The 25,756-nt window shown below is 39.4% G+C and overlaps 1 protein-coding gene and 1 long non-coding RNA gene across 2 annotated transcripts; both read right to left on the bottom strand.

The window, feature by feature from the left end:
* Window positions 1–1,541: 1,541 nt before the first annotated feature.
* On the bottom strand, window positions 1,542–25,223 carry LOC110711169. The gene is given in 5 exon segments (XM_021889551.1): window positions 1,542–4,549; window positions 13,000–13,403; window positions 13,405–13,550; window positions 13,553–13,708; window positions 20,755–25,223. Coding segments are annotated over 5 exon segments (7,497 nt in total). The 5' UTR covers window positions 25,187–25,223; the 3' UTR covers window positions 1,542–2,190.
* Window positions 9,950–12,734, bottom strand: LOC110711170. Its single transcript, XR_002509294.1, has 2 exons — window positions 11,296–12,734; window positions 9,950–11,076 (listed from the first exon to the last, which is right to left on the bottom strand). It is a non-coding gene; the product is annotated as an uncharacterized LOC110711170 (long non-coding RNA).
* Window positions 25,224–25,756: the final 533 nt, after the last annotated feature.

Consider the following 25,756-nt stretch of genomic DNA (forward strand, 5'->3'; position numbering starts at 1 on the left):
TCTTTTGTTTTGACTGAGTAGCCAGTTGGTGTACTTCATGAGTTCATGGTCCACTTGGCTATTTGCTATGAAACATTATTGGGTTGACACACATGTGAGTTGATTAGGCTTGTGAGCTTTGCTTCGTTTAATCCGGGCGGTAATAAAATATCACTTTGCTATCGTAATCTTCCTTCCTACAACCAAATAAATAAAATAGTAGTAAATTGTGTCTTGGGAAGAAAATCACTTAGTATATCATTAAACCATTAAATATCAATATAAAATCGAGAGTTTAATAAAATTAAATAATATACTTTTATAACTCCATCAACTCCCCCAAGCTTATTATTTTGCTTGTCCTCAAGCAAAGACATGAAATTACAGAGAAGTTAGACTCTTGATATAATAGTATGCAACCTGACATGTTACAATTACTCCACTCTTGCTCAATTACAATTTCAAGCCAAATATATTGACACATCAAACCAGCTAAGCATTCTGTAATAATCACTCTACTTTGCTCAATACCAGCGTCAAGTCAAGTATATATGCAGGGGGCAAATCATTTTTATGATTACAAAATCAACTATCAACTCTTAAAACAATTACAGCCTACCTTCCGTCAACACTGTAGTGGAGTAAATCAAAGATCCTCAGGACTTGAATCAAGGATAGAACAGGGCCGAGGTAAAGTGAGGTTTTAGAGAACATTTCGGAATGTGGGAAGAAGAATTAAGATTAGCAGAGCACATATACAAAACCACAACCGCCATATAAGAACTCATATAACAAGCCCTTCAAACTTCGTGATTTTTTTTTTTTTTTTTTTTTTTGACTTGTGTTTCACGACTCTTAATGTCATGTACATGTCAAGTAACCCATGTAGCGAGCTTTCAACCAGTGACTCCCGGTCCAATTGGCCCAAGGCACTAGGTTTTAAGATACCCCTACGGATTTACTAACTCGAGTTACTCAATCACGATACATAAAACATCACACGTACTTATATGGTTTTTTTTTTTTTTAACCCATACATTGGTACGTAGAGCCTTTAACATGAAACCTTTTTTCTTTTTAAAAAAAATATATATATATACTTCACCACCAATTTACATCATTACCACAATGATAATCCAATTTACCCTTCGATATGCTCTACTAATCTTATAGGCAAGTATTTCATGTTTCAGACATTCCGCAAGAAAAGTAGGTCTATAAAGCTCAAATCGGGTTTAATAATGGATCATGTCATGGGTAAGCTTTTTGGCTTATATAGTGTAAAGCTTTGATGCCTAACTCATTTCTTTCTTTTTACCCCATTACAAGCTGACTTCCACCAGGCTAGCCATTGTTTACAGAATTAATTTTTCAAATTTTTTTTTTCTGCATATATACAAGTCTATTAGCCAAAGTTAAGCATTGTAGAGTAAATGTACTGTAAAGTTAAGCATTGTAGAGACCGAATGCACTGTCCAAATTTCATTATTAGACTCAATATAATACCATACCACACCAGAGACATACCAAGAGACCGCAAGAGACCGAACATAATGCATTCCCCCAAGATTAATCCACACATTGCCCTCAATGTGTGACTGTAAAAAAAATAAATAAATAAAAAATAAGGGGATTAAAATAGAAACAGATAAGGAAACGAGCTCACCGGAAAAAGTGGAACATGCTGGTAGTTATCTGGTTCGCCACTCTTCCCCCAAGCTTAAAGCGTTGCCTCCACTGCTTGACTGCAGATCTGCTGCCTCATTACTGTTTCGATGCTGCAGCTTTGCCGGACCAGAAATTAAAAGCAAAGCTTTTGAATTCCATCCCCAATTCCAGCCTCAATATTCTTGTTGCATGTTCCCAGGTTGCTGCAACATATCCACATCGATGTCGGCTTTTAATCAGCCGGCAAATGCTTGTGTGCTATGAAGCATGTCCTGTAACAAACAATACCAGATTTAACCAAGCAAATTAAATGTGTCTGTTCCCAGAGGACTATGAAAGATTTGAAAATAAGCATATAAGAAATCTGGAAGCTCTCTCTCTCTCTCATAGTTTTCTTTTTTTTTTTTTTACACTGCATAACAATTAAAATAAAATGATGAAAATAAAAAAAATGAAAAAAATAATCGAATTATAATCCTAGATTTGGGCTACCTCCCAAGAGCGCTTTATTTATCGTCATTAGCTCGACGCCTTTACAGCATACTAGTCTTCATAATTTGGAGCTTCTAGCTCCATCACTTCAATGTTCTGGACCTGATGACCCTCATAGTACGGCTTGAGTCGATGACCATTCACCTTAAATTCCTTCCCCGTCTCCTCACTACTAATCTCAACCGCACCATGGTCATACACCTTGGTAATAATAAAGGGCCCCACCCATCGAGAACGGAGTTTACCGGGAAAAAGTTTGAGCCGAGAATGGTACAAGAGAACTTTCTGCCCCACTGTAAATGTCTTTCGTGTTATGCGCTCATCATGGAATGCCTTGGTCTTCTCCTTGTAAATTCTCGCATTCTCGAAAGCATCATTTCGGATTTCCTCAAGTTCTTGCAATTGAAGTTTCCTGTGCTCCCTCGCTGCATCCATTTCCATATTGCATTGTTTCACGGCCCAAAAGGCTTTGTGTTCCAATTCTACTGGCAGATGGCAAGGTTTACCAAACACAAGCCTGTAAGGAGACATCCCGATCGGAGTTTTATACTCTGTTCTGTACGCCCACAGAGCATCGTTGAGGCGGAGACTCCAATCTTTCCTGTTTGGATTCACAGTCTTCTCTAGAATGGACTTGATTTCTCGATTGGAGACTTCTGCCTGTCCATTTGTTTGTGGGTGATATGCAGTGGACACTCGATGAAACACATTATACTTCTTCAAGAGAGCTCCTATTGTCTTATTGCAAAAGTGTGTCCCCTTGTCATTGATGATGGCTCTCGGGAATCCGTATCTAGCAAAAATATTTGATTTCAAAAATTCTGCAACAACTTTAGAGTCATCAGTACGGGTGGCTATAGCTTCCACCCATTTCGAGACATAATCGACAGCAAGCAAAATATATTGAAAACCGAAAGAAAAGGGGAAGGGACCCATAAAATCCATACCCCAAACGTCGAAGATTTCACATATTAAGATAGGAGTTTGGGGCATTTCATTCCTAGGACCTAGTGTACCTGTTCTTTGACAACTATCACATGCCTTACAGATTTCATATGCATCTTTAAATATGGATGGCCAGTAGAATCCACTCTCTAAAACCTTGCGTGCGGTTCTCTTTGGTCCAAAATGTCCCCCACATGCATAAGAATGGCAGAAAGTTAGTGTAGACAGAATTTTAGAATCGGGTACGCACCTTCTGATTAGTTGATCAGCACAGTATTTCCAGAGGTATGGGTCATCCCATATGTAGTATTTTGCTATACTACGCATCCGGTCCTTCTGTGCTTTGGTGTAGCTGGCTGGAAACTTCCCTGATACTAAAAAATTCACCAAATCAGCATACCACGGAGTTCTTGAGTTCAAGGCATGAAGCTGCTCATCGGGGAACTCTTCATTGATTGGGACTTTACCTTCATCAGCTTCAATAACTAACCTGCTCAAATGATCAGCAACACTATTGTCAGAACCTTTTTTATCTTTTATTTCAACATTAAATTGTTGAAGCAATAATATCCAACGTATTAGCCTAGGTTTGGATACATCCTTTGACCATAAATATTTCAGCGCTGCATGATCAGTAAACACAATAATTTTAGTACCCAATAAATAAGACCTGAATTTGTCTAAAGCATAAACTACAGCTAAAAGTTCTTTCTCAGTTGTAGTATAATTAGCTTGAGCTGCATCCAAAGTCCTTGAGGCATAGTAGATGGCATGGGGAACTTTTCCAACTCGCTGGCCTAGCACTGCCCCTACAGCATAGTTAGAAGCGTCGCACATCAGCTCGAATGGGAGCTCCCAGTTAGGAGGTTGTAGAGCAGGGGCAGTGACCAACTTGTCTTTCAGCTTGTCAAATGCCTGCTTACAGGCCTCATCAAAGTGGAACTCCACATCCTTTTGGAGTAGTTTGCATAGTGGTTGCGCAATCTTCGAGAATCCTTCGATAAACCTGCGATAGAACCCTGCATGGCCAAGAAAAGATCGAACTTCCCGCACAGAGGTGGGGTAAGGTAGAGAAGAAATAAGATCTATTTTAGCTTTATCAACTTTTATTCCTTCAGACGACACAATATGGCTTAAAACTATACCTTGTTGAACCATGAAATGACATTTTTCAGAATTAAGCACAAGGTTAGTTTCAAGACAACGTTTAAGGACCAAAGTGAGGTGTTCTAAGCATCTATCAAAAGAATCTCCATGTACAGTGAAATCATCCATGAAAACTTCTATGAAATTTTCAAGGTAATCTGAAAAGATGCTTACCATACATCTCTGAAAAGTCGCTGGAGCATTGCACAGTCCAAATGGCATACGACGATACGCAAACGTGCCGTACGGGCATGTGAACGTCGTTTTTTCTTGATCCTCCGGAGTTATAGGGACCTGCACATAACCTGAAAAACCGTCAAGAAAACAGTAATAAGCATGACCAGCAAGACGTTCTACCATTTGATCAATAAATGGTAAGGGAAAATGATCTTTTCGAGTCAAAGAATTGAGTTTTCTGTAATCTACACAAACTCTCCACCCATTTTGTACTCGGGTGGGAACCATTTCTCCCTTATCGTTTTCCACCACTGTGACTCCTGACTTTTTTGGGACCACTTGCAAGGGACTGACCCAAGGGCTATCTGATATAGGGTATATCACCCCTACTTCAAGAAGCTTCATTACTTCTTTCTTCACCACTTCCATCATAGGTGGATTAAGTCGTCGCTGCACTTGTCTCACGGGTTTAGCTCCCTCTTCTAATAAGATTCTGTGCTGACACATAGAGGGACTAATTCCTTTTAAATCAGCAATCGTCCACCCTAGAGCTGTTTTATGCTCCTTCAGAACTTGCACCAGCTTTTGCTCTTGATTTGGAGTTAGATTACTCGCGATTATGACTGGCAGAGTGTCATTTTCTCCCAAAAATGCACACTTGAGATGGTCTGGCAGTGGCTTTAGTTCCACTTCAGGGGCCTGTACAATAGAAGGTAACAATCTGTTAGAAGTGACAGGTAACTGCATAAACTGTTTGTCATACCTTGACTGCTTATCGAGAAGTATTTCCAGAGAGGAAAAAGCTTCCTTAACTTCCCCCTTAAGCTCAAAATGTTCCTGCAAGTCAGTATACTTTTCTTTTTCCATAGGCGCAGTCAAAACAACATCTAACCCATCATGAACAAAGAGAAAGAATACCTGCTCAGTTAGTGCATCAATGACATCTATACTAGAAACAGATTCACAATCAGAGGGATATCTCATGGCATCAAATAAATTAAACCGGATAACCTCCCCATCGAATTCCATGGTCAACACCCCACTGTGAACATCAATTTTAGTTCTAGATGTTTTCAGAAAAGGTCTTCCTAATAAGATAGGTGCTGCACTAGGGGATTCATCATTTGGCATATCTAAAACATAAAAATCAGCAGGAAATACCAGTTCATTCACTTGCACTAAAACATCCTCAACTACTCCTACAGGGTATGTATTAGAACGGTCAGCAAGCTGAATAATCACTCGAGTGTCTTTCAAAGGTCCTAAGTTCAGAGCTTTATAGATATATAAAGGCATGACATTAATAGAAGCTCCTAAATCTAGCATGCATTTATCGTATCTCGTGTTACCTATTTTACATGGTATAGTAAAAATACCTGGATCCTTGCACTTTGGAGGAACTTTCCTCTGTAAAACAGCAGACACATTCTCACTTACACTGACTTTTTCATCTCCACTCAATCTACTCTTGTTAGTGCATAACTCCTTCAAAAACTTTGCATACCGCGGCACTTGTCTTATAGCTTCCAGTAAAGGTATGTTTACCTCAACCTTGCGAAAAATGTCCAGGGTCTCTTTCTCCTTTTCTTGCTCTCTCTTCTTATTCTTAGATGATAACCTGCTGGGAAATGGAATAGAAGAAGTAAACTGATCAGTATTAGGAGAAACAACATATCTTACCTTAGTGGGCTGCTTATCTTGCTCTGGAACAATAGTCCTTTGTTCCTCTTGGTGTGCTGCCAGCTCTTCAGTCTTTTTCGTTGGAACCTCTAATTGCTTTCCACTTCTCAGGGAGATTGCACTCGCGTTCTCCCGATTTCTCTCTGGTTGACTCGGAAGCTTATTAGAATTCTGAGCTTGGAGCTTTCCCACTGTGTTAGATAACTGAGAAACTTGGTTCTCCAAGTTCTTTAGACCACTTCTTGTCTCTTGCTGGAAATGCAAAGTGTTGTCAGCCATTGCCTTCACAATATCTTCTAGAGACATGCTACCCGATTGTGGCTGGGAAACTTGCTGATTTTGAGGTCGCGGCTGATATTGTGGTTGCTGATGAAAACCAGGTGGAGGATTAGAAGCTTGCTGTTGCTGGAAAGCTGGTGGTCTGAGGTTAGAGTTTCCTGCCTGCTGCTGAGCATTACCATATCTCAGGTTTGGATGATCTCTCCACCCCGGATTATAAGTCTGAGAGAATGGATCATAACGTCTTTGCTGCCCCTGACCACCACCAATCGAATTCACTTCTTCTTCTTGCAGAGTAGGACACATATCAGTTGGGTGTCCTACCATTGAACAAAGGCCACATACTTTTTCTTGCCCTTTTTCGATCATTACTCGCTCCACTAAGGAAGTGAGTTTAGCTACTTGTTGCTCGAGGTTAGAACTCACCACTTCATTAACTTGACGTATAGAGGTGGACGTGATATTTCGACCTCCTCGATACTGAGAGTTTGCAGCCATGTTTGCAATCAGTTTCTTTGCCTCTGCGGGTGTTTTGTCAACCAGTGCTCCACCACTTGCTGCATCAACTAGATTCCTGTCTGTCTCCCTGAGTCCTTCGTAAAAGTACTGTATTAATAATTGCTCACTGATCTAATGGTTTGGGCAACTATCACATAGTTTCTTGAAACGTTCCCAGTACTCATGAAGTGTCTCTGCATCGTCCTGTCGAATTCCACATATTTCTTTCCTGATATTGGCTATCAAAGATGCTGGAAAATATCTTTCTGCGAATACTTTTAGCATTTGATCCTATGTTGTGATGGTTCCAGCAGGTACTTCAAATAACCACTCCTTGGCAGCATCAGACAAGGCAAAAGGAAATGCCTTCAACTTGAGCTGGTCGAGGGTGACACCAGCCGGTTTCATCCCGCACATGCTATGTGAAATTCCTTCAAAAATCTGCTAGCCTCATTCATGTGAACTGAACCCAAGGAGTTAGTATTACGGAAACCTGAAAATGTGGGAAGAGCTCTAATCAACCCCGGCTTGATCTCAATTTCTGCCTCATCGTCTACTATGCACAATAAATTTGGATCAAACGTTGGAGCTGCAAGCTGCTTTAGTGTTTGATCACCCATCTCAAAAATATATTCACCCTCCTCATCCGAAGATGAACTTTCACTGTGAGGTAACGGAATATGACGAGCTTGCTCCAGTATATGAGCACGAGTCCTTTTAGCTACAGGAAGAGTAGAAAAAGGATGAATTATAAGTCCCTGGTTCCTTGCCGCAAAATTTCTCAATCTTTGATGTTTCAAATTTCTGTCACACATACAAGAACAAGGAACTAGGTGACAAGTTAGTAAGAACAGTTAGAAAAACACAAAAAATAATAAAATAAAACGCCAATTCCCCGGCAACGACGCCAAAATTTGGTACGACTGTCGCGTGTCTACCAAAAATAAACCTAACTCCAACCTCCTAAAATGTAGTAGGGTAAGCTAGGGTCGATCCCACAGAGAATTGATTTATTAAATTATAACTTGTGTAAGTTAGAAACCCCTGTTATGAAGAAATAGTACTACGATCTAATAAATAAACTACTATGAACTATGGGACAAATAAAGTACGAAAGAAAGACTACTAAAATTGAAATATGATAAAAATCAATAATAATAAAACAGGGATCGGGAGACATATTATAGCATTGGAGTATTTGTTGATCATCGAATTATAAAAATTATGTTCTTATCTCAATGTTAGCCGATGAACACAAACAAACATTCAACACTTCCCTTAATTGCAAATAAACCAAACAAGCTCTTGAAGTATTGTCTAACTAACTAACAATCTAGAACAAGCTCTCTAGACTCGATTAATTAGTAGCATTAATAACTAGAAAAGTTAACTTAAGCCACAAATCTCACAAGCTCGGATTTGTGCAACTCAAAGGGTTGATAATCTTAGACATCGGACAAGTTTCAGTCACCTATCAAATACCTAAGTGCTACTAAGGAATACTAACCCGGACAATTACGTATCACACGGTAGTACTCTAGCAATTAAACTAACAAATTATACTAAAGATGGCCTGTCTATAATATAATCTGGCAATTCATACTAATAAAATAGATTATCAAACCAATCAAGAAATAAACATTATACTATCAAATTACCACATTCTTATTCTCACAACCATAATCCAATGTATACTATATCTCCGTACCCACGACAACTCTAGCCTGACATACTAAGAATAAGAACAAAAGTAGAAACTATGGAATTCATAATTAACAAAGCAAAAAGTAATTGAAAATGAAAACTTGATAAACTAAGTAATCAAATTCTAATACCAACCACGAAAATGGTGAAAAGTAAGAAGCAAAACGTGACTTTTTCACTTCAATTCTTAAAACAAAATTATAGTATTACCAAATTAAGTAACTAACAATCAACTTAGCTAATACCACCAAGAGAATAAGCTCGCCGTTGTCGCTGCTCTCTTTTTCCCAAGTTGTCAAGTATCAGCCCCCTCTATCATGCAATTCGGTTTTCTCCTCCGTAATTCGCTGCCCAGAGTAATCCCCAAATTAATCTCCAGAATCCCCAAAAATACGGGACTCTATTGCTTTTCTTGTTTTGTTGCAGCCGATCTCCGGCTAATCCGAATCTCCCCCTCCAATTATTATCCAATTTCATCTTTATCTCTTCTTGCTTGACAATTTTATTTCCCGCAAAAATCGCTCAAGATTTATTTGTGCCTTACCTGCAATAAACAATGAGAGGAGTTCTCTTGTTCTTCTTTTTTTTCTTTTGTTTTGACTGAGTAGCCAGTTGGTGTACTTCATGAGTTCATGGTCCACTTGGCTATTTGCTATGAAACATTATTGGGTTGACACACATGTGAGTTGATTAGGCTTGTGAGCTTTGCTTCGTTTAATCCGGGCGGTAATAAAATATCACTTTGCTATCGTAATCTTCCTTCCTACAACCAAATAAATAAAATAGTAGTAAATTGTGTCTTGGGAAGAAAATCACTTAGTATATCATTAAACCATTAAATATCAATATAAAATCGAGAGTTTAATAAAATTAAATAATATACTTTTTATAACTCCATCAACTCCCCCAAGCTTATTATTTTGCTTGTCCTCAAGCAAAGACATGAAATTACAGAGAAGTTAGACTCTTGATATAATAGTATGCAACCTGACATGTTACAATTACTCCACTCTTGCTCAATTACAATTTCAAGCCAAATATATTGACACATCAAACCAGCTAAGCATTCTGTAATAATCACTCTACTTTGCTCAATACCAGCGTCAAGTCAAGTATATATGCAGGGGGCAAATCATTTTTATGATTACAAAATCAACTATCAACTCTTAAAACAATTACAGCCTACCTTCCGTCAACACTGTAGTGGAGTAAATCAAAGATCCTCAGGACTTGAATCAAGGATAGAACAGGGCCGAGGTAAAGTGAGGTTTTAGAGAACATTTCGGAATGTGGGAAGAAGAATTAAGATTAGCAGAGCACATATACAAAACCACAACCGCCATATAAGAACTCATATAACAAGCCCTTCAAACTTCGTGATTTTTTTTTTTTTTTTTTTTTTTGACTTGTGTTTCACGACTCTTAATGTCATGTACATGTCAAGTAACCCATGTAGCGAGCTTTCAACCAGTGACTCCCGGTCCAATTGGCCCAAGGCACTAGGTTTTAAGATACCCCTACGGATTTACTAACTCGAGTTACTCAATCACGATACATAAAACATCACACGTACTTATATGGTTTTTTTTTTTTTTAACCCATACATTGGTACGTAGAGCCTTTAACATGAAACCTTTTTTCTTTTTAAAAAAAATATATATATATACTTCACCACCAATTTACATCATTACCACAATGATAATCCAATTTACCCTTCGATATGCTCTACTAATCTTATAGGCAAGTATTTCATGTTTCAGACATTCCGCAAGAAAAGTAGGTCTATAAAGCTCAAATCGGGTTTAATAATGGATCATGTCATGGGTAAGCTTTTTGGCTTATATAGTGTAAAGCTTTGATGCCTAACTCATTTCTTTCTTTTTACCCCATTACAAGCTGACTTCCACCAGGCTAGCCATTGTTTACAGAATTAATTTTTCAAATTTTTTTTTTCTGCATATATACAAGTCTATTAGCCAAAGTTAAGCATTGTAGAGTAAATGTACTGTAAAGTTAAGCATTGTAGAGACCGAATGCACTGTCCAAATTTCATTATTAGACTCAATATAATACCATACCACACCAGAGACATACCAAGAGACCGCAAGAGACCGAACATAATGCATTCCCCCCAAGATTAATCCACACATTGCCCTCAATGTGTGACTGTAAAAAAAATAAATAAATAAAAAATAAGGGGATTAAAATAGAAACAGATAAGGAAACGAGCTCACCGGAAAAAGTGGAACATGCTGGTAGTTATCTGGTTCGCCACTCTTCCCCCAAGCTTAAAGCGTTGCCTCCACTGCTTGACTGCAGATCTGCTGCCTCATTACTGTTTCGATGCTGCAGCTTTGCCGGACCAGAAATTAAAAGCAAAGCTTTTGAATTCCATCCCCAATTCCAGCCTCAATATTCTTGTTGCATGTTCCCAGGTTGCTGCAACATATCCACATCGATGTCGGCTTTTAATCAGCCGGCAAATGCTTGTGTGCTATGAAGCATGTCCTGTAACAAACAATACCAGATTTAACCAAGCAAATTAAATGTGTCTGTTCCCAGAGGACTATGAAAGATTTGAAAATAAGCATATAAGAAATCTGGAAGCTCTCTCTCTCTCTCATAGTTTTCTTTTTTTTTTTTTACACTGCATAACAATTAAAATAAAATGATGAAAATAAAAAAAATGAAAAAAATAATCGAATTATAATCCTAGATTTGGGCTACCTCCCAAGAGCGCTTTATTTATCGTCATTAGCTCGACGCCTTTACAGCATACTAGTCTTCATAATTTGGAGCTTCTAGCTCCATCACTTCAATGTTCTGGACCTGATGACCCTCATAGTACGGCTTGAGTCGATGACCATTCACCTTAAATTCCTTCCCCGTCTCCTCACTACTAATCTCAACCGCACCATGGTCATACACCTTGGTAATAATAAAGGGCCCCACCCATCGAGAACGGAGTTTACCGGGAAAAAAGTTTGAGCCGAGAATGGTACAAGAGAACTTTCTGCCCCACTGTAAATGTCTTTCGTGTTATGCGCTCATCATGGAATGCCTTGGTCTTCTCCTTGTAAATTCTCGCATTCTCGAAAGCATCATTTCGGATTTCCTCAAGTTCTTGCAATTGAAGTTTCCTGTGCTCCCTCGCTGCATCCATTTCCATATTGCATTGTTTCACGGCCCAAAAGGCTTTGTGTTCCAATTCTACTGGCAGATGGCAAGGTTTACCAAACACAAGCCTGTAAGGAGACATCCCGATCGGAGTTTTATACTCTGTTCTGTACGCCCACAGAGCATCGTTGAGGCGGAGACTCCAATCTTTCCTGTTTGGATTCACAGTCTTCTCTAGAATGGACTTGATTTCTCGATTGGAGACTTCTGCCTGTCCATTTGTTTGTGGGTGATATGCAGTGGACACTCGATGAAACACATTATACTTCTTCAAGAGAGCTCCTATTGTCTTATTGCAAAAGTGTGTCCCCTTGTCATTGATGATGGCTCTCGGAATCCGTATCTAGCAAAAATATTTGATTTCAAAAATTCTGCAACAACTTTAGAGTCATCAGTACGGGTGGCTATAGCTTCCACCCATTTCGAGACATAATCGACAGCAAGCAAAATATATTGAAAACCGAAAGAAAAGGGGAAGGGACCCATAAAATCCATACCCCAAACGTCGAAGATTTCACATATTAAGATAGGAGTTTGGGGCATTTCATTCCTAGGACCTAGTGTACCTGTTCTTTGACAACTATCACATGCCTTACAGATTTCATATGCATCTTTAAATATGGGATGGCCAGTAGAATCCACTCTCTAAAACCTTGCGTGCGGTTCTCTTTGGTCCAAAATGTCCCCCACATGCATAAGAATGGCAGAAAGTTAGTGTAGACAGAATTTTAGAATCGGGTACGCACCTTCTGATTAGTTGATCAGCACAGTATTTCCAGAGGTATGGGTCATCCCATATGTAGTATTTTGCTATACTACGCATCCGGTCCTTCTGTGCTTTGGTGTAGCTGGCTGGAAACTTCCCTGATACTAAAAAATTCACCAAATCAGCATACCACGGAGTTCTTGAGTTCAAGGCATGAAGCTGCTCATCGGGGAACTCTTCATTGATTGGGACTTTACCTTCATCAGCTTCAATAACTAACCTGCTCAAAATGATCAGCAACACTATTGTCAGAACCTTTTTTATCTTTTATTTCAACATTAAATTGTTGAAGCAATAATATCCAACGTATTAGCCTAGGTTTGGATACATCCTTTGACCATAAATATTTCAGCGCTGCATGATCAGTAAACACAATAATTTTAGTACCCAATAAATAAGACCTGAATTTGTCTAAAGCATAAACTACAGCTAAAAGTTCTTTCTCAGTTGTAGTATAATTAGCTTGAGCTGCATCCAAAGTCCTTGAGGCATAGTAGATGGCATGGGGAACTTTTCCAACTCGCTGGCCTAGCACTGCCCCTACAGCATAGTTAGAAGCGTCGCACATCAGCTCGAATGGGAGCTCCCAGTTAGGAGGTTGTAGAGCAGGGGCAGTGACCAACTTGTCTTTCAGCTTGTCAAATGCCTGCTTACAGGCCTCATCAAAGTGGAACTCCACATCCTTTTGGAGTAGTTTGCATAGTGGTTGCGCAATCTTCGAGAATCCTTCGATAAACCTGCGATAGAACCCTGCATGGCCAAGAAAAGATCGAACTTCCCGCACAGAGGTGGGGTAAGGTAGAGAAGAAATAAGATCTATTTTAGCTTTATCAACTTTTATTCCTTCAGACGACACAATATGGCTTAAAACTATACCTTGTTGAACCATGAAAATGACATTTTTCAGAATTAAGCACAAGGTTAGTTTCAAGACAACGTTTAAGGACCAAAGTGAGGTGTTCTAAGCATCTATCAAAAGAATCTCCATGTACAGTGAAATCATCCATGAAAACTTCTATGAAATTTTCAAGGTAATCTGAAAGATGCTTACCATACATCTCTGAAAAGTCGCTGGAGCATTGCACAGTCCAAATGGCATACGACGATACGCAAACGTGCCGTACGGGCATGTGAACGTCGTTTTTTCTTGATCCTCCGGAGTTATAGGGACCTGCACATAACCTGAAAAACCGTCAAGAAAACAGTAATAAGCATGACCAGCAAGACGTTCTACCATTTGATCAATAAATGGTAAGGGAAAATGATCTTTTCGAGTCAAAGAATTGAGTTTTCTGTAATCTACACAAACTCTCCACCCATTTTGTACTCGGGTGGGAACCATTTCTCCCTTATCGTTTTCCACCACTGTGACTCCTGACTTTTTTGGGACCACTTGCAAGGGACTGACCCAAGGGCTATCTGAATATAGGGTATATCACCCCTACTTCAAGAAGCTTCATTACTTCTTTCTTCACCACTTCCATCATAGGTGGATTAAGTCGTCGCTGCACTTGTCTCACGGGTTTAGCTCCCTCTTCTAATAAGATTCTGTGCTGACACATAGAGGGACTAATTCCTTTTAAAATCAGCAATCGTCCACCTAGAGCTGTTTTATGCTCCTTCAGAACTTGCACCAGCTTTTGCTCTTGATTTGGAGTTAGATTACTCGCGATTATGACTGGCAGAGTGTCATTTTCTCCCAAAAATGCACACTTGAGATGGTCTGGCAGTGGCTTTAGTTCCACTTCAGGGGCCTGTACAATAGAAGGTAACAATCTGTTTAGAAGTGACAGGTAACTGCATAAACTGTTTGTCATACCTTGACTGCTTATCGAGAAGTATTTCCAGAGAGGAAAAAGCTTCCTTAACTTCCCCTTAAGCTCAAAATGTTCCTGCAAGTCAGTATACTTTTCTTTTTCCATAGGCCGCAGTCAAAAACAACATCTAACCCATCATGAACAAAGAGAAAGAATACCTGCTCAGTTAGTGCATCAATGACATCTATACTAGAAACAGATTCACAATCAGAGGGATATCTCATGGCATCAAATAAATTAAACCGGATAACCTCCCCATCGAATTCCATGGTCAACACCCCACTGTGAACATCAATTTTAGTTCTAGATGTTTTCAGAAAAGGTCTTCCTAATAAAGATAGGTGCTGCACTAGGGGATTCATCATTTGGCATATCTAAAACATAAAAATCAGCAGGAAATACCAGTTCATTCACTTGCACTAAAACATCCTCAAACTACTCCTACAGGGTATGTATTAGAACGGTCAGCAAGCTGAATAATCACTCGAGTGTCTTTCAAAGGTCCTAAGTTCAGAGCTTTATAGATATATAAAGGCATGACATTAATAGAAGCTCCTAAAATCTAGCATGCATTTATCGTATCTCGTGTTACCTATTTTACATGGTATAGTAAAAAATACCTGGATCCTTGCACTTTGGAGGAACTTTCCTCTGTAAAACAGCAGACACATTCTCACTTACACTGACTTTTTCATCTCCACTCAATCTACTCTTGTTAGTGCATAACTCCTTCAAAAACTTTGCATACCGCGGCACTTGTCTTATAGCTTCCAGTAAAGGTATGTTTACCTCAACCTTGCGAAAAATGTCCAGGGTCTCTTTCTCCTTTTCTTGCTCTCTCTTCTTATTCTTAGATGATAACCTGCTGGGAAATGGAATAGAAGAAGTAAACTGATCAGTATTAGGAGAAACAACATATCTTACCTTAGTGGGCTGCTTATCTTGCTCTGGAACAATAGTCCTTTGTTCCTCTTGGTGTGCTGCCAGCTCTTCAGTCTTTTTCGTTGGAACCTCTAATTGCTTTCCACTTCTCAGGGAGATTGCACTCGCGTTCTCCCGATTTCTCTCTGGTTGACTCGGAAGCTTATTAGAATTCTGAGCTTGGAGCTTTCCCACTGTGTTAGATAACTGAGAAACTTGGTTCTCCAAGTTCTTTAGACCACTTCTTGTCTCTTGCTGGAAATGCAAAGTGTTGTCAGCCATTGCCTTCACAATATCTTCTAGAGACATGCTACCCGATTGTGGCTGGGAAACTTGCTGATTTTGAGGTCGCGGCTGATATTGTGGTTGCTGATGAAAACCAGGTGGAGGATTAGAAGCTTGCTGTTGCTGGAAAGCTGGTGGTCTGAGGTTAGAGTTTCCTGCCTGCTGCTGAGCATTACCATATCTCAGGTTTGGATGATCTCTCCACCCCGGATTATAAGTCTGAGAGAATGGATCATAACGTCTTTGCTGCCCCTGACCACCACCAATCGAATTCACTTCTTCTTCTTGCAGAGTAGGACACATATCAGTTGGGTGTCCTACCATTGAACAAAGGCCACATACTTTTTCTTGCCCTTTTTCGATCATTACTCGCTCCACTAAGGAAGTGAGTTTAGCTACTTGTTGCTCGAGGTTAGAACTCACCACTTCATTAACTTGACGTATAGAGGTGGACGTGATATTTCGACCTCCTCGATACTGAGAGTTTGCAGCCATGTTTGCAATCAGTTTCTTTGCCTCTGCGGGTGTTTTGTCAACCAGTGCTCCACCACTTGCTGCATCAACTAGATTCCTGTCTGTCTCCCTGAGTCCTTCGTAAAAGTACTGTATTAATAATTGCTCACTGATCTAATGGTTTGGGCAACTATCACATAGTTTCTTGAAACGTTCCCAGTACTCATGAAGTGTCTCTGCATCGTCCTGTCGAATTCCACATATTTCTTTCCTGATATTGGCTATCAAAGATGCTGGAAAATATCTTTCTGCGAATACTTTTAGCATTTGATCCTATGTTGTGATGGTTCCAGCAGGTACTTCAAAATAACCACTCCTTGGCAGCATCAGACAAGGCAAAAGGAAATGCCTTCAACTTGAGCTGGTCGAGGGTGACACCAGCCGGTTTCATCCCCGCACATGCTATGTGAAATTCCTTCAAAAATCTGCTAGCCTCATTCATGTGAACTGAACCCAAGGAGTTAGTATTACGGAAACCTGAAAATGTGGGAAGAGCTCTAATCAACCCCGGCTTGATCTCAATTTCTGCCTCATCGTCTACTATGCACAATAAATTTGGATCAAACGTTGGAGCTGCAAGCTGCTTTAGTGTTTGATCACCCATCTCAAAAATATATTCACCCTCCTCATCCGAAGATGAACTTTCACTGTGAGGTAACGGAATATGACGAGCTTGCTCCAGTATATGAGCACGAGTCCTTTTAGCTACAGGAAGAGTAGAAAAAGGATGAATTATAAGTCCCTGGTTCCTTGCCGCAAAATTTCTCAATCTTTGATGTTTCAAATTTCTGTCACACATACAAGAACAAGGAACTAGGTGACAAGTTAGTAAGAACAGTTAGAAAAACACAAAAAATAATAAAATAAAACGCCAATTCCCCGGCAACGACGCCAAAATTTGGTACGACTGTCGCGTGTCTACCAAAAATAAACCTAACTCCAACCTCCTAAAATGTAGTAGGGTAAGCTAGGGTCGATCCCACAGAGAATTGATTTATTAAATTATAACTTGTGTAAGTTAGAAACCCCTGTTATGAAGAAATAGTACTACGATCTAATAAATAAACTACTATGAACTATGGGACAAATAAAGTACGAAAGAAAGACTACTAAAATTGAAATATGATAAAAATCAATAATAATAAAACAGGGATCGGGAGACATATTATAGCATTGGAGTATTTGTTGATCATCGAATTATAAAAATTATGTTCTTATCTCAATGTTAGCCGATGAACACAAACAAACATTCAACACTTCCCTTAATTGCAAATAAACCAAACAAGCTCTTGAAGTATTGTCTAACTAACTAACAATCTAGAACAAGCTCTCTAGACTCGATTAATTAGTAGCATTAATAACTAGAAAAGTTAACTTAAGCCACAAATCTCACAAGCTCGGATTTGTGCAACTCAAAGGGTTGATAATCTTAGACATCGGACAAGTTTCAGTCACCTATCAAATACCTAAGTGCTACTAAGGAATACTAACCCGGACAATTACGTATCACACGGTAGTACTCTAGCAATTAAACTAACAAATTATACTAAAGATGGCCTGTCTATAATATAATCTGGCAATTCATACTAATAAAATAGATTATCAAACCAATCAAGAAATAAACATTATACTATCAAATTACCACATTCTTATTCTCACAACCATAATCCAATGTATACTATATCTCCGTACCCACGACAACTCTAGCCTGACATACTAAGAATAAGAACAAAAGTAGAAACTATGGAATTCATAATTAACAAAGCAAAAAGTAATTGAAAATGAAAACTTGATAAACTAAGTAATCAAATTCTAATACCAACCACGAAAATGGTGAAAAGTAAGAAGCAAAACGTGACTTTTTCACTTCAATTCTTAAAACAAAATTATAGTATTACCAAATTAAGTAACTAACAATCAACTTAGCTAATACCACCAAGAGAATAAGCTCGCCGTTGTCGCTGCTCTCTTTTTCCCAAGTTGTCAAGTATCAGCCCCCTCTATCATGCAATTCGGTTTTCTCCTCCGTAATTCGCTGCCCAGAGTAATCCCCAAATTAATCTCCAGAATCCCCAAAAATACGGGACTCTATTGCTTTTCTTGTTTTGTTGCAGCCGATCTCCGGCTAATCCGAATCTCCCCCTCCAATTATTATCCAATTTCATCTTTATCTCTTCTTGCTTGACAATTTTATTTCCCGCAAAAATCGCTCAAGATTTATTTGTGCCTTACCTGCAATAAACAATGAGAGGAGTTCTCTTGTTCTTCTTTTTTTTCTTTTGTTTTGACTGAGTAGCCAGTTGGTGTACTTCATGAGTTCATGGTCCACTTGGCTATTTGCTATGAAACATTATTGGGTTGACACACATGTGAGTTGATTAGGCTTGTGAGCTTTGCTTCGTTTAATCCGGGCGGTAATAAAATATCACTTTGCTATCGTAATCTTCCTTCCTACAACCAAATAAATAAAATAGTAGTAAATTGTGTCTTGGGAAGAAAATCACTTAGTATATCATTAAACCATTAAATATCAATATAAAATCGAGAGTTTAATAAAATTAAATAATATACTTTTATAACTCCATCAACTCCCCCAAGCTTATTATTTTGCTTGTCCTCAAGCAAAGACATGAAATTACAGAGAAGTTAGACTCTTGATATAATAGTATGCAACCTGACATGTTACAATTACTCCACTCTTGCTCAATTACAATTTCAAGCCAAATATATTGACACATCAAACCAGCTAAGCATTCTGTAATAATCACTCTACTTTGCTCAATACCAGCGTCAAGTCAAGTATATATGCAGGGGGCAAATCATTTTTATGATTACAAAATCAACTATCAACTCTTAAAACAATTACAGCCTACCTTCCGTCAACACTGTAGTGGAGTAAATCAAAGATCCTCAGGACTTGAATCAAGGATAGAACAGGGCCGAGGTAAAGTGAGGTTTTAGAGAACATTTCGGAATGTGGGAAGAAGAATTAAGATTAGCAGAGCACATATACAAAACCACAACCGCCATATAAGAACTCATATAACAAGCCCTTCAAACTTCGTGATTTTTTTTTTTTTTTTTTTTTTTGACTTGTGTTTCACGACTCTTAATGTCATGTACATGTCAAGTAACCCATGTAGCGAGCTTTCAACCAGTGACTCCCGGTCCAATTGGCCCAAGGCACTAGGTTTTAAGATACCCCTACGGATTTACTAACTCGAGTTACTCAATCACGATACATAAAACATCACACGTACTTATATGGTTTTTTTTTTTTTTAACCCATACATTGGTACGTAGAGCCTTTAACATGAAACCTTTTTTCTTTTTAAAAAAAATATATATATATACTTCACCACCAATTTACATCATTACCACAATGATAATCCAATTTACCCTTCGATATGCTCTACTAATCTTATAGGCAAGTATTTCATGTTTCAGACATTCCGCAAGAAAAGTAGGTCTATAAAGCTCAAATCGGGTTTAATAATGGATCATGTCATGGGTAAGCTTTTTGGCTTATATAGTGTAAAGCTTTGATGCCTAACTCATTTCTTTCTTTTTACCCCATTACAAGCTGACTTCCACCAGGCTAGCCATTGTTTACAGAATTAATTTTTCAAATTTTTTTTTTCTGCATATATACAAGTCTATTAGCCAAAGTTAAGCATTGTAGAGTAAATGTACTGTAAAGTTAAGCATTGTAGAGACCGAATGCACTGTCCAAATTTCATTATTAGACTCAATATAATACCATACCACACCAGAGACATACCAAGAGACCGCAAGAGACCGAACATAATGCATTCCCCCAAGATTAATCCACACATTGCCCTCAATGTGTGACTGTAAAAAAAATAAATAAATAAAAAATAAGGGGATTAAAATAGAAACAGATAAGGAAACGAGCTCACCGGAAAAAGTGGAACATGCTGGTAGTTATCTGGTTCGCCACTCTTCCCCCAAGCTTAAAGCGTTGCCTCCACTGCTTGACTGCAGATCTGCTGCCTCATTACTGTTTCGATGCTGCAGCTTTGCCGGACCAGAAATTAAAAGCAAAGCTTTTGAATTCCATCCCCAATTCCAGCCTCAATATTCTTGTTGCATGTTCCCAGGTTGCTGCAACATATCCACATCGATGTCGGCTTTTAATCAGCCGGCAAATGCTTGTGTGCTATGAAGCATGTCCTGTAACAAACAATACCAGATTTAACCAAGCAAATTAAATGTGTCTGTTCCCAGAGGACTATGAAAGATTTGAAAATAAGCATATAAGAAATCTGGAAGCTCTCTCTCTCTCTCATAGTTTTCTTTTTTTTTTTTTTACACTGCATAACAATTAAAATAAAATGATGAAAATAAAAAAAATGAAAAAAATAATCGAATTATAATCCTAGATTTGGGCTACCTCCCAAGAGCGCTTTATTTATCGTCATTAGCTCGACGCCTTTACAGCATACTAGTCTTCATAATTTGGAGCTTCTAGCTCCATCACTTCAATGTTCTGGACCTGATGACCCTCATAGTACGGCTTGAGTCGATGACCATTCACCTTAAATTCCTTCCCCGTCTCCTCACTACTAATCTCAACCGCACCATGGTCATACACCTTGGTAATAATAAAGGGCCCCACCCATCGAGAACGGAGTTTACCGGGAAAAAGTTTGAGCCGAGAATGGTACAAGAGAACTTTCTGCCCCACTGTAAATGTCTTTCGTGTTATGCGCTCATCATGGAATGCCTTGGTCTTCTCCTTGTAAATTCTCGCATTCTCGAAAGCATCATTTCGGATTTCCTCAAGTTCTTGCAATTGAAGTTTCCTGTGCTCCCTCGCTGCATCCATTTCCATATTGCATTGTTTCACGGCCCAAAAGGCTTTGTGTTCCAATTCTACTGGCAGATGGCAAGGTTTACCAAACACAAGCCTGTAAGGAGACATCCCGATCGGAGTTTTATACTCTGTTCTGTACGCCCACAGAGCATCGTTGAGGCGGAGACTCCAATCTTTCCTGTTTGGATTCACAGTCTTCTCTAGAATGGACTTGATTTCTCGATTGGAGACTTCTGCCTGTCCATTTGTTTGTGGGTGATATGCAGTGGACACTCGATGAAACACATTATACTTCTTCAAGAGAGCTCCTATTGTCTTATTGCAAAAGTGTGTCCCCTTGTCATTGATGATGGCTCTCGGGAATCCGTATCTAGCAAAAATATTTGATTTCAAAAATTCTGCAACAACTTTAGAGTCATCAGTACGGGTGGCTATAGCTTCCACCCATTTCGAGACATAATCGACAGCAAGCAAAATATATTGAAAACCGAAAGAAAAGGGGAAGGGACCCATAAAATCCATACCCCAAACGTCGAAGATTTCACATATTAAGATAGGAGTTTGGGGCATTTCATTCCTAGGACCTAGTGTACCTGTTCTTTGACAACTATCACATGCCTTACAGATTTCATATGCATCTTTAAATATGGATGGCCAGTAGAATCCACTCTCTAAAACCTTGCGTGCGGTTCTCTTTGGTCCAAAATGTCCCCCACATGCATAAGAATGGCAGAAAGTTAGTGTAGACAGAATTTTAGAATCGGGTACGCACCTTCTGATTAGTTGATCAGCACAGTATTTCCAGAGGTATGGGTCATCCCATATGTAGTATTTTGCTATACTACGCATCCGGTCCTTCTGTGCTTTGGTGTAGCTGGCTGGAAACTTCCCTGATACTAAAAAATTCACCAAATCAGCATACCACGGAGTTCTTGAGTTCAAGGCATGAAGCTGCTCATCGGGGAACTCTTCATTGATTGGGACTTTACCTTCATCAGCTTCAATAACTAACCTGCTCAAATGATCAGCAACACTATTGTCAGAACCTTTTTTATCTTTTATTTCAACATTAAATTGTTGAAGCAATAATATCCAACGTATTAGCCTAGGTTTGGATACATCCTTTGACCATAAATATTTCAGCGCTGCATGATCAGTAAACACAATAATTTTAGTACCCAATAAATAAGACCTGAATTTGTCTAAAGCATAAACTACAGCTAAAAGTTCTTTCTCAGTTGTAGTATAATTAGCTTGAGCTGCATCCAAAGTCCTTGAGGCATAGTAGATGGCATGGGGAACTTTTCCAACTCGCTGGCCTAGCACTGCCCCTACAGCATAGTTAGAAGCGTCGCACATCAGCTCGAATGGGAGCTCCCAGTTAGGAGGTTGTAGAGCAGGGGCAGTGACCAACTTGTCTTTCAGCTTGTCAAATGCCTGCTTACAGGCCTCATCAAAGTGGAACTCCACATCCTTTTGGAGTAGTTTGCATAGTGGTTGCGCAATCTTCGAGAATCCTTCGATAAACCTGCGATAGAACCCTGCATGGCCAAGAAAAGATCGAACTTCCCGCACAGAGGTGGGGTAAGGTAGAGAAGAAATAAGATCTATTTTAGCTTTATCAACTTTTATTCCTTCAGACGACACAATATGGCTTAAAACTATACCTTGTTGAACCATGAAATGACATTTTTCAGAATTAAGCACAAGGTTAGTTTCAAGACAACGTTTAAGGACCAAAGTGAGGTGTTCTAAGCATCTATCAAAAGAATCTCCATGTACAGTGAAATCATCCATGAAAACTTCTATGAAATTTTCAAGGTAATCTGAAAAGATGCTTACCATACATCTCTGAAAAGTCGCTGGAGCATTGCACAGTCCAAATGGCATACGACGATACGCAAACGTGCCGTACGGGCATGTGAACGTCGTTTTTTCTTGATCCTCCGGAGTTATAGGGACCTGCACATAACCTGAAAAACCGTCAAGAAAACAGTAATAAGCATGACCAGCAAGACGTTCTACCATTTGATCAATAAATGGTAAGGGAAAATGATCTTTTCGAGTCAAAGAATTGAGTTTTCTGTAATCTACACAAACTCTCCACCCATTTTGTACTCGGGTGGGAACCATTTCTCCCTTATCGTTTTCCACCACTGTGACTCCTGACTTTTTTGGGACCACTTGCAAGGGACTGACCCAAGGGCTATCTGATATAGGGTATATCACCCCTACTTCAAGAAGCTTCATTACTTCTTTCTTCACCACTTCCATCATAGGTGGATTAAGTCGTCGCTGCACTTGTCTCACGGGTTTAGCTCCCTCTTCTAATAAGATTCTGTGCTGACACATAGAGGGACTAATTCCTTTTAAATCAGCAATCGTCCACCCTAGAGCTGTTTTATGCTCCTTCAGAACTTGCACCAGCTTTTGCTCTTGATTTGGAGTTAGATTACTCGCGATTATGACTGGCAGAGTGTCATTTTCTCCCAAAAATGCACACTTGAGATGGTCTGGCAGTGGCTTTAGTTCCACTTCAGGGGCCTGTACAATAGAAGGTAACAATCTGTTAGAAGTGACAGGTAACTGCATAAACTGTTTGTCATACCTTGACTGCTTATCGAGAAGTATTTCCAGAGAGGAAAAAGCTTCCTTAACTTCCCCCTTAAGCTCAAAATGTTCCTGCAAGTCAGTATACTTTTCTTTTTCCATAGGCGCAGTCAAAACAACATCTAACCCATCATGAACAAAGAGAAAGAATACCTGCTCAGTTAGTGCATCAATGACATCTATACTAGAAACAGATTCACAATCAGAGGGATATCTCATGGCATCAAATAAATTAAACCGGATAACCTCCCCATCGAATTCCATGGTCAACACCCCACTGTGAACATCAATTTTAGTTCTAGATGTTTTCAGAAAAGGTCTTCCTAATAAGATAGGTGCTGCACTAGGGGATTCATCATTTGGCATATCTAAAACATAAAAATCAGCAGGAAATACCAGTTCATTCACTTGCACTAAAACATCCTCAACTACTCCTACAGGGTATGTATTAGAACGGTCAGCAAGCTGAATAATCACTCGAGTGTCTTTCAAAGGTCCTAAGTTCAGAGCTTTATAGATATATAAAGGCATGACATTAATAGAAGCTCCTAAATCTAGCATGCATTTATCGTATCTCGTGTTACCTATTTTACATGGTATAGTAAAAATACCTGGATCCTTGCACTTTGGAGGAACTTTCCTCTGTAAAACAGCAGACACATTCTCACTTACACTGACTTTTTCATCTCCACTCAATCTACTCTTGTTAGTGCATAACTCCTTCAAAAACTTTGCATACCGCGGCACTTGTCTTATAGCTTCCAGTAAAGGTATGTTTACCTCAACCTTGCGAAAAATGTCCAGGGTCTCTTTCTCCTTTTCTTGCTCTCTCTTCTTATTCTTAGATGATAACCTGCTGGGAAATGGAATAGAAGAAGTAAACTGATCAGTATTAGGAGAAACAACATATCTTACCTTAGTGGGCTGCTTATCTTGCTCTGGAACAATAGTCCTTTGTTCCTCTTGGTGTGCTGCCAGCTCTTCAGTCTTTTTCGTTGGAACCTCTAATTGCTTTCCACTTCTCAGGGAGATTGCACTCGCGTTCTCCCGATTTCTCTCTGGTTGACTCGGAAGCTTATTAGAATTCTGAGCTTGGAGCTTTCCCACTGTGTTAGATAACTGAGAAACTTGGTTCTCCAAGTTCTTTAGACCACTTCTTGTCTCTTGCTGGAAATGCAAAGTGTTGTCAGCCATTGCCTTCACAATATCTTCTAGAGACATGCTACCCGATTGTGGCTGGGAAACTTGCTGATTTTGAGGTCGCGGCTGATATTGTGGTTGCTGATGAAAACCAGGTGGAGGATTAGAAGCTTGCTGTTGCTGGAAAGCTGGTGGTCTGAGGTTAGAGTTTCCTGCCTGCTGCTGAGCATTACCATATCTCAGGTTTGGATGATCTCTCCACCCCGGATTATAAGTCTGAGAGAATGGATCATAACGTCTTTGCTGCCCCTGACCACCACCAATCGAATTCACTTCTTCTTCTTGCAGAGTAGGACACATATCAGTTGGGTGTCCTACCATTGAACAAAGGCCACATACTTTTTCTTGCCCTTTTTCGATCATTACTCGCTCCACTAAGGAAGTGAGTTTAGCTACTTGTTGCTCGAGGTTAGAACTCACCACTTCATTAACTTGACGTATAGAGGTGGACGTGATATTTCGACCTCCTCGATACTGAGAGTTTGCAGCCATGTTTGCAATCAGTTTCTTTGCCTCTGCGGGTGTTTTGTCAACCAGTGCTCCACCACTTGCTGCATCAACTAGATTCCTGTCTGTCTCCCTGAGTCCTTCGTAAAAGTACTGTATTAATAATTGCTCACTGATCTAATGGTTTGGGCAACTATCACATAGTTTCTTGAAACGTTCCCAGTACTCATGAAGTGTCTCTGCATCGTCCTGTCGAATTCCACATATTTCTTTCCTGATATTGGCTATCAAAGATGCTGGAAAATATCTTTCTGCGAATACTTTTAGCATTTGATCCTATGTTGTGATGGTTCCAGCAGGTACTTCAAATAACCACTCCTTGGCAGCATCAGACAAGGCAAAAGGAAATGCCTTCAACTTGAGCTGGTCGAGGGTGACACCAGCCGGTTTCATCCCCGCACATGCTATGTGAAATTCCTTCAAAAATCTGCTAGCCTCATTCATGTGAACTGAACCCAAGGAGTTAGTATTACGGAAACCTGAAAATGTGGGAAGAGCTCTAATCAACCCCGGCTTGATCTCAATTTCTGCCTCATCGTCTACTATGCACAATAA

This window comes from Chenopodium quinoa, unplaced genomic scaffold, assembly GCF_001683475.1.
Source record: "Chenopodium quinoa cultivar QQ74 unplaced genomic scaffold, ASM168347v1, whole genome shotgun sequence".
Classification (NCBI taxonomy): Eukaryota; Viridiplantae; Streptophyta; class Magnoliopsida; order Caryophyllales; family Amaranthaceae; genus Chenopodium; species Chenopodium quinoa.